This window comes from Neodiprion lecontei, chromosome 4, assembly GCF_021901455.1.
Source record: "Neodiprion lecontei isolate iyNeoLeco1 chromosome 4, iyNeoLeco1.1, whole genome shotgun sequence".
NCBI classification, from domain to species: domain Eukaryota; kingdom Metazoa; phylum Arthropoda; class Insecta; order Hymenoptera; family Diprionidae; genus Neodiprion; species Neodiprion lecontei.
Genome location: NC_060263.1, coordinates 29,202,776 through 29,212,160, shown reverse-complemented (window position 1 = coordinate 29,212,160; position 9,385 = coordinate 29,202,776). Strand labels below are relative to the sequence as shown.

Below are 9,385 nucleotides of genomic sequence, written 5' to 3'. Positions count from 1 at the left end.
TCGCGAGGCCAATGTAGCATACACTAAATCGCTGAACTTTTCCAATTTTCTCCTCGATTTGCAGATTTTCCATCAACGCTCCATGCTTCTTACCCTCCGTTTTAACCCCGTGTGTACATTCGCGTGGCGAAGTAACTTTAACTAATTGTGTGTGATTTATGTAGATGAATCATGTTGATGTATCGTTCTCCAGAATAAATGCTTTGGTGAGAATTATGGCCACGACTACTTGGTTACAGATCGTCCGATTGAAGGAATGTCATTTCGTAATCTGTAAGCATGCAATTTGCTAAAATACACTGGTCTTGCCAGGTTATAAGCTTAATTAATCAATTGCAGGGAAAATCAGCGAAAACTGACCCCAATTTTTTTACCCCAAGTAAATCAGTCTTACGAGGGTTTTAGGACTGTGGCCAATTGGCCGCATCGAATCACGACGACGAAGCTACAACATCGATCGGCTCTTTACAGGAAGTGAGCTACCCAACGGAGGCTCGCTGGAGATTAACGCAAATCTAAGCCAGGCCGGTACTTTAAGCCTTAGTTACTTCTCCCGCCCGCTAAACAATGAGGGTGCTAATGGGATTCCGTCATCTGAAGGGAATCCCCCTTTTATCCAGGAGCTGGGAGCTGGGATGACCGGACACCAATTGCCACAAGGTCAGTGAAGCAAGCTCAATTGCTCTGTTGATTATCGTTGGAACGAAAAGAATCTGCTTGTTCGGAAGTAATGTACCGCTGTTTTCGTTTTCCATTTCCAAGAACAATTCAAATGAAACATCATTTACAGCTGTATTATATACGTCTTGTAACGCTTAACACGCGTCTCTCTTCTACATTCTGATAAACTTTCTATCCGCCGTACTTCAGCTGTTACTTGTCGGTTGACAAAACGCGTCCGTAAATCTTCGTTACGAAATTAACCCGTCAGGATGATGACACCTGGTACAATGCTGCACCGAGCAAAGTGCAACTCAGGGATTTGCAGCTAATTTGAACTTAACTAACGTCACCGCAGAGGTTATGTAAAGAACACGCTAATCGTTGCCCTGCATCCACCGCATCGGTATTGAGACTCGAACGATTGCTGATCAAGCGCTGCAACGATTTATCCTGCATATTCTAGGGTATCGAGCAGTTTCGCAAAATATCGCGCATCGCGCGTAGCCTGCTTTCTTCAGCTATCTGCCAAATCGTCTTCTTAATGGTAGATATTTCGACGGTACAACAATTCGTAGAGGAAGTACGAAATACATCGTTGAGATGATAAATATATACTCGGATCTCTTTTTCAAAAGTATGAAAACTTGCTCGCAATGGGCAACATTATCGTGCACGGGTATATTGCTATCTCAAATAACACTTACAGTTCAGTAACGGATATGTTTACGGAAAAGTCTGAAATGTTAACTTTTCAATGCCTCTGATAATATTAAGTCGGCGTTGAATAATGCGTGACGTAAAATTCCCCGGCAGTAATAGCGCAACGACTGAGAAGTCTGCGAGGCTAGTAGCGCGCACCATTGGATTTAAAATACCGTTCAACCTACCGGTCTCACCCCACCGGTGAAAATATAGAGAAAGTCAAAAAAAAAAAAAAAGAAGGCAAAGCAACCGTACGAGGGGCACACCGACGCACCCAATAACGCCCAGACGGCGATCGACGTGCGTTAAAATCCCCCTCCAGTGACTTATGCGATCGAATTCCACTCGATATAACGCACGCATGTCGCCAAACCCTTAAAGCACCCCTGCATCGACTTACATGATGTACACGAAGCGGGAATCACCCTGGAGGCAATCTTAAAAAGTATGCCATTAAGCGATGGCCAGGCTCTTGCAGGGGGGGTGCCTTTATGAGATTTTATTTAAACGCGGCGAAGCGACGTACGTGCGGCTTTGCCAACTTGGTACCGTTTCTTCAGAATGACAAATGGCAGGGTTATATTTGATATTGTTTCGTTCCACTATAGCTGCAGTTGCACAGGCTCTGCGGGTCATCCCCTCGGCGAAACCCGCGCTATTTTCATTCGCCATGAAATTTAGCCGCCCGATATAAATCGTCCGTACACGGAATATATCCTGGGTCGTAATCCACTGCACTGAATCTCATCCCACCAAGCCATACATAGCAGTTTGTCAGATTGACCCTTTTTCTATACTCTTCGAGCAAACACAACTCGTAAACTTTCAATTTCTACAAACAAAAACGAAATGAAACGAAAAATAATTATTCTACCCTTCTCAGACGTTATAAGAATTGCTGTACAAATAACGAACGAGTGAATGAATCAGCCTGTCTCAAGTAGGTATTTAATGAAATAAACGAAAGTCCGCAAAAAAAACTCACGGCGTCTACGCCGACACATCGTCTGTTACTGCAAATTCGTCCCATCGTGTTTTCTCACTTTTAAGAGTTAACTGTTGGAAGCGAGGTCAATTGTCTGAAAATTCACCTTGCCCTCCTTCTCCTTCTTCCACCCTCTCGTGGCTCGTCATGAAATTGGCGGACGGTGCTGAGCTCGAAGGGTGAGAAACGGGTGGAGGAAAAAGGAAAAATGCATACAACCATCGCGTGTTGGGATGCAGGGGCGTGTTGTAATTTGTTCGCGTTAGACCGGGTGGAAGACTGCGGCTCTGCGGAACTAGGGCAGGCCAACGGTTTTAATGAAAAACTGCGCCCTTTCAATGAGCGTGAACTCGTATGCGCGCGCCGAAAAGCTAGGGTATTATTGGCGCGGTCGTTTGCTGAAACATTTTCGCGCTGTACTCAATAATTAGAATCCCGTGGGGCGGACGAATACACGCAAAGCATGCTGGTTAACTCGCTGCATGATTGTTGATTTTTTTAGTCAGTTAGAAAAATAGAAGCGAGAAGCTGTACTAAAAGAGCAGAGTCGTGATTTATCATGCAAAGCTTTGCTGTATGAGCAATACGACGTTGACGTAAATTCGAAAATCGATGTTTACATAACGTCAAATCGGGGCTGAAGTAAGCAGATACATAATAAATATACCTGATGATAAAATGGATCATTTAACGTACAGACAGTGGCCAAAGTAGGAATAACAATTCGCATGATCAAAATTGTGCATCAGTTTTTCCAATCACGTATCATTCCGTGGCAAAAATAATAAATCAAAAATAAACGCAATTTTCAAAAGCTTATTTAGATGATTTCAAATCCGTGTCACGAGCGTTCTAATTTTTTTCTGGACTAGAATTTCGATCTGAGAATCGTTTAAAGACGTAGACGGGCTAGGATAATCCCTCCTTTTGGTAAAATTACCATGAAATATTTCAGCGGCCTTGCCTACCCGTCAAATATTGACTATCTTAAGCATCGTCTTAGTTTTTGCAACGCGATAAAAGCTCCGTGCCGTTCATTTAGCATTTTTTACAGTCAGTTTATAGACATTTTCGTGGGAATGCGTTAATACAGGGGATTACTAAATCTGCTATACTCATTCTTTCTGAACACACCCTAGTATAATTGATTGCATGGATTTTGTAAATCGGTGCAGACCGAACCTTTCGTCTAGACAAAATTCTTTGAAGGCAATTCTCGTGATAAGTTGCTTGTAAGGTATTGTTAAGTATTATCAGTAATAAGTACGTATTTAGAGCAACACAAACCCAATGGAAGCTTATCCTCGTACAGTCCGAGGAAACAGAAATAGTAAATCAATGTAATAATGGCGATAAAAATCAATATTCTCTCGCGTGTTTCATTGCTCTGAATCGATTTGCAACCCGAATTTCGAGTGCCTGATTAGCGATTGGTTTTCACAACTACCCGTAAACTGTTAAATTTCCTTTAATATTTCATTTGTGAAAATGAGTTGTTTCTTAACCAGTAAAGAAAATTTATGATACTTTCACCACTTCCCCTTGCGTAGAAAATCCTAGATTTGTTACCGAAAGCTGCTTGAAATCGCGAGCACGTCCGCAGGAGACTCAGTATACGTCTCAGATAGTTCATTATATTTAATAACATTTCGAATTTCGGCTTCCAATCTAATATCAAGGCATTCCGCTGAACATAGTTTGCTAGAGATCTGTAGAGGTCGTAGCTGTTTAATATCCTACAGGAAGAAGGGGAGCAGGAAGGATAGCCGGTAGAGGCAAAAAGGAGCAAATTCACATTCATAAGAAATAGCATTTGCGTCTTGGATGCATATTTAAGAGAGTATTAGATGCACTCTCTCGGCTCTAGCCTGTCTTTATAGCTTTGGCGTATGTGAAGACGCCGGCGTTGCTTAAGGATACTCCAGCATCTCTTCGCCCGCCGTCCCGTCAGGTGAGTGATACTAAAAGTTTCAAAACTATGAACCATTTAAATAATGTCGACGAAATCCGCTGTTAGCCGTGCACCTCGACAGTGAATGAGAACCAAAGTGTATCAGCGGTAACAAGTCTTCATCAGATTCATCTCCGGCCATCTTACTCTTAATTGACAAAAATTTTTTAGTCCACGACCTGCACCGGCAGAAGGATCGAAAACATCGGACGTTCAAGAACTGCGAAAATCCACTAAATCCGCACAATATCGTGAACATCGTCAAAGCTATGAGCCTTTGATGGCACAGGAATTAGAAAAAAAAAAAAAAAAACTCTGCCGTTTCAGCGAGAGTTCATAAATATTTAAACGAATACCGGGCAATACCCGGGGAATATTCTCTTTCTGTAAAATGGCGCAAGGCGAGTGATTCTGGTGTTTTCTCGGATACCAAGACCGTTAATCCCGGTTAAAAAGTAATCGTGAACTGATTTTCAACCGGTGGTCAAACCACTTTTCTCGCAGAAAGTGTCCGTCGCTTTTTTTTCGCGCTTGAACGAATATGGGCATTCAGGTACGGACTGATTCGATTCCGCATTCAATGTCGCGACAGTGAACGACTTGGAGAACAGCGAACTCTCTCAGCCCGTTGAAAATTAATTAACGTTACGCCAAGAGGCGGAATTGCAACCTGCCACGTGCGGCACGATGAACAACGTGAGAAACCACCTCCCCCGTTTCGCCAGTAACAACAACAAGCGGCGTTTCATGAAATAGTTGAAAGCACCACACCTTGGCGTGTCATAATGTACTGTGTTTCAACGGATTGTGTATAATTTTCGGTTCGTGAGCAGCTTAACCTGCAGAAAATATATACGGAGGCAAAATAATTTCTACAATTATTATATTTCCGAATTTCAGATAAGTACCTTTTCGGCGTTGGCTAAATTTTTAATCGCGAATTTCACCTTCTGGCTGTATGGGATTCATACGTGCGTGATAAAATTTGGTGTCATCGACAGATTCGCACGCTTCATATGCAGCGTAAATTCGTTATAATTTTCGTACAAAATTCAATTAACCTTTAATTGCTATCGCGACCGCGTTTATTTGTTATCCATTTGTAGAATCGATAATTGATCATCTGCCTGTAGAATATTTTTTAAATCGAATATTGTAACAAGTGCCGTAATATTTAGTTTGTTTAAATTGTTCGATAATTATTTTACTCTTTCAAATATTAGTAAAATTTCAATTCTCACATCAGATTTGAATCATGACATGACGATTGATTGATTTAAACTCTTTTTTTCTGTTGTTTCTACAATTCAAAAAAAAACATACAAATAACAGCTGGTACAGCGTACCTACCTGCGTTTACCCTCATGTCAATCGTAAAACAATTTGCGTAAGCAATCGGAGATTCGGATTTGTCCGACGTTCCTACAAATCAACTCTGCACGTGTATACTCCGTTTAAACGATATAACCGCTGACTCGAAAAGGAATCAATTCGCGAGTGTAAACGGCCGCAAATAACGGTTCTGTCAGGTTCACGTTCAATCCAGAACATCCATTAACGCTGGAGGCTCTCCCGTGTAATTAAATAACATTACTGTCGAGAAAGGAAGTTATAACGGTGCTTGACAGTCCATCCTGTAATTCTACAATGAAATAGTCTCAGTTTAAGTAGATCAGTAAACCTTGTCGCCGTACGTTTAGTACCGAGAATCCGAGAGTTATCAGATCTTATACATCGAAATGATGTGACACAGAAAATCCAATGCAATCGACAGAAGAACGAAAGTGTTTCACCTTCACGTTAACAAATAATTTATTTCATGCAATTCAAACAGCAACATCCGATTCCTTATCGTAATCAACTACTTACAGATCAATCCATTCAATCGCAATCCGCGACGATAAATTCATTCAAACTTTTGGAAATAAGAAATTCGTGACAGTCAAGCGGATGGCAAATACAAAATGAGAACATGATCCCAGCTCGTTTCGCAAGCTCGGTAAAAATTGGGAAGATACATCAATCATTTGACCGGAACGAGATACTTTTAAATAGACGACATTGGTAACTCCAAATTCTGCACTCGGAAGCGTACCGAAAGGAAAGAAACCGCTGCGAGACTACTTTTCTAACGGGGTCTGTCTGCACAATTGCTCTATACGCTCGTCCCACCAGTTTAAATCGACGGATCTGGATCTGGTCTTGGATAAGGTGAACTATAACGTATTGACTAGATAAGAGAGCGACAAACGTGTCTGCGGATCACTTCCGCATCCGCATTTCTTGATACTCCCTATAGAAACGAAGCGGCGCGTTCTCCTTCAGGATCGCGGTTGAGCGAACGCGTTAACAACGCAACTCATTCACAGCCTCTTGGCCGAGTTTGTTGACGCGTAGCGCGTCGTGTTTCTTAATACTCTGCCATGTTTCCTCATAGAATTTTCATACTTGTGTTTGTGATTTTTCGTGGACTGTGCGCCGAAGAAAACGGTAGGAATATTTTTCAGTAAATCAATCGCTCCAATTTTGATATTTTCCATGCATAAACAGTGATTCGGAAGCTGGTTATATCCTATGAAACACACGCTGTAGGTTCATCGTGTTTGACTTGATCATTTTTACCGGCGATAATTCACTCACAAATATTGCTGTGTTTTAAATAATCTGTGCGATCTTTTACTCGCGTCAAGTGATCTCTGCGACATAAAACGCGTACAAGTATAATTATATCCGCGAAACTATAAGACCGAGATAGGCAATAAAAACACAGTTGGAATTTTATGGTTATACGAAGGTCAAAGATTTACAGGATTGTAAATGTTTCTCTTGAAAATGTGGTCTCTGGACCGCCGGGAGAAAACTCGCCGAGCAATTTAACAAATTGCCTTTTTATCGCTCGAATGCCATGTCATTGAGGATCTTATTAAAAATTGAACTCACAGGTAACCCGTGCCAGTCTTAATGTTTAAACGTTTCGTTTCGGGTCTCGCTCTCAGAGAGTTAATCGATCGCTGAACTAACATTCAAGTAATCCAAGTTGCGCCCATTAACTTCATCCAAACTGTCGACAAGACTGATAACTTTTGCAGCTGTAACTCCAATCAACATTTTATACTTTATATTTTTTTTTTTGTTTCCTATTTCTCGCCCGGCAGCGTCGACTATGGTCTTCGAGCTCTCACTGCTGGCGGAAAGGCCGACGAGGATAGTCGGCGGGATGAACGCGAAGAAAGGTCTTCACCCGTGGCAGGTCTCCATCCACTGGGGCGACCCGATTCGGGGGTTGGAGCAGCGCCACGTGTGCGGAGGCAGCCTTCTGACGGCCGGATGGGTGCTCACAGCCGCGCACTGCAAGACCCTGTCCCCTCGGCATCCCACGGGACGGTTTCTTGTCCTCGCCGGAAAGTATAAGCTCGGAACAACCGAGGAAACGGAGCAGAGCTGCCTCGTCACGAGGAGCTTCATTTATCCAGGTTACTCGGGGTAAAAAGATGTGACGAGAGCCATACGCGTTGAAAAACTCCCGCCCACTTCCAAGGTGAGAACTTGAGAAGAGTCACTCCACCGCGTTGTTCGGTTTCAGCACCGTCGCGCCGTACGACATCGCGCTTATGAAACTGGAAAAACCCTTCGAGCTGAACCCCTTCGTCGCAACGGTGAGCCTTCCCTATCCGGAGTCCATTCCTCGGGGTAACGCGATGCTGACGGGATGGGGCAGCATCGGTCGCGGCAGAGACCTAAACAAACCGACGACTCTGCAGGAGGCTGTTCTCCCCATTCTAAACTACGAGATTTGCAAACGCGCCTTGGACAAGGCTCTGCGTCACGAGGGTCGAAACCCTTTACATCCCACAAACATCTGCACCGGTCCTCTCGACGGTACAAAGTCCGCTTGTAAGGTTAGTATTTCACCAATACAAACGCTTAGAATGAAACTGTGTCAGCACGCATGGCCTGGTTGAAACAAAGGCTTTTCACGTGCTTTCGCGGCAGATTAAACAAGCGACGGACCAAATTTTCAATCCGGTGATTGTTCTCTCCAGGGAGACTCGGGGGGTCCTTTGGTGGTGGTCAACGCCTTCGGCCAAGCGGAGATCGTGGGCGTCGTATCCTGGGGACTCTTTCCTTGCGGAGGTCGGAACGCGCCTTCGGTCTACACGCGAGTGTCGGCTTACGTTCCATGGATTCATAAAATCATGCTAAACCATTAAACACCCCAGTAAATAATAAAATCTCTTTTGTTACCGAGCGGGGTTTCGAGTCTTATTTTCTTACGTACGAAACTAGTTACTGCCTCGTTACAAGTCGCGTAACCCAAGACGGAGTTAAAGGCGAAGGCTTCCAAGTATCAAAAGTAAGAGTCGTACCGCGCAGACTTTCCTAATTCGGTCACTTGGCAAAAATTCGGTTCCCGTATCGAATTACTTTCGAGAACAAAAAAGGATAACGAGTATTACACTGCAGAAGCATCAGCTGTGCAATATTTTCTCCCCGCGCAATTCTTTGTCAGTGGAGACTTTTTATTCCGCAACATCGCAGAGCGAGCGATGGCTGGACGTTAATTGGGATTAAATAGAGAGCCGTTGAGGGATGGGACGGTCGGGTGAGCTGTAAGCGGTTGGGGGTGGCAGCGGCTGGCCAGCTCTGTCTGGAAGGCAGGGTCGTGGCTCAAAGCACTGCTAATGAAGGGGTTAACGTACGGCGCAGCGCGTGATACATCATACCGTAACTAAACTTCACGTGGGTCAGTGCGTGTGGGCTACACAGCATGGTCGGTATCGACGTGAGGCCGTGTCGTTCATATAGCGGTTGCTTTACCACCGCAGGTAGGAAGACATAATTCCGCCGCTTTAATCAGTTGATTACAAATTAGCCGAAGTAACGTGAGTACGCGGGTCAAAGGGCGGATAAAACCCAGCCGCACGTCATGCGGAAAGGAATACACACGTGTGTACAGCTGATTCAAGATGACGGAGAAGCGTTCGACGATCGATCCCCCTGGATCCCGTTTTCGGGTTCCGTTTTAATATATTGTTTACAAAATGAACTCGGGGATTAGGTCGAGCTGGAGGAGAATTCTTGCG

General features: G+C 43.8%; 1 protein-coding gene across 1 annotated transcript; it reads left to right on the top strand.

Moving 5' to 3' along the window:
• Window positions 1-228: 228 nt before the first annotated feature.
• On the top strand, window positions 229-8,512 carry LOC107216795 (venom peptide isomerase heavy chain-like). The gene is made up of 5 exons (XM_015654082.2): window positions 229-273; window positions 381-660; window positions 7,457-7,784; window positions 7,885-8,200; window positions 8,345-8,512. The coding sequence occupies exons 2-5, from the start codon at window positions 636-638 to the stop codon at window positions 8,510-8,512; spliced, it is 837 nt and encodes a 278-aa protein (XP_015509568.2). The 5' UTR covers window positions 229-273; window positions 381-635.
• The last annotated feature ends 873 nt before the right edge of the window (window positions 8,513-9,385 follow it).

Bases quoted from the DNA above. Each gene is read 5' to 3' on its own strand.
- LOC107216795 (XM_015654082.2), top strand. From the start codon at position 636: ATGACCGGACACCAATTGCCACAAG. The intron at 661-7,456 runs GTCAGTGAAGCA...CTCGCCCGGCAG, and splicing joins CGGACACCAATTGCCACAAG to CGTCGACTATGGTCTTCGAG. The intron at 7,785-7,884 runs GTAAAAAGATGT...GTTCGGTTTCAG, and splicing joins ATTTATCCAGGTTACTCGGG to CACCGTCGCGCCGTACGACA.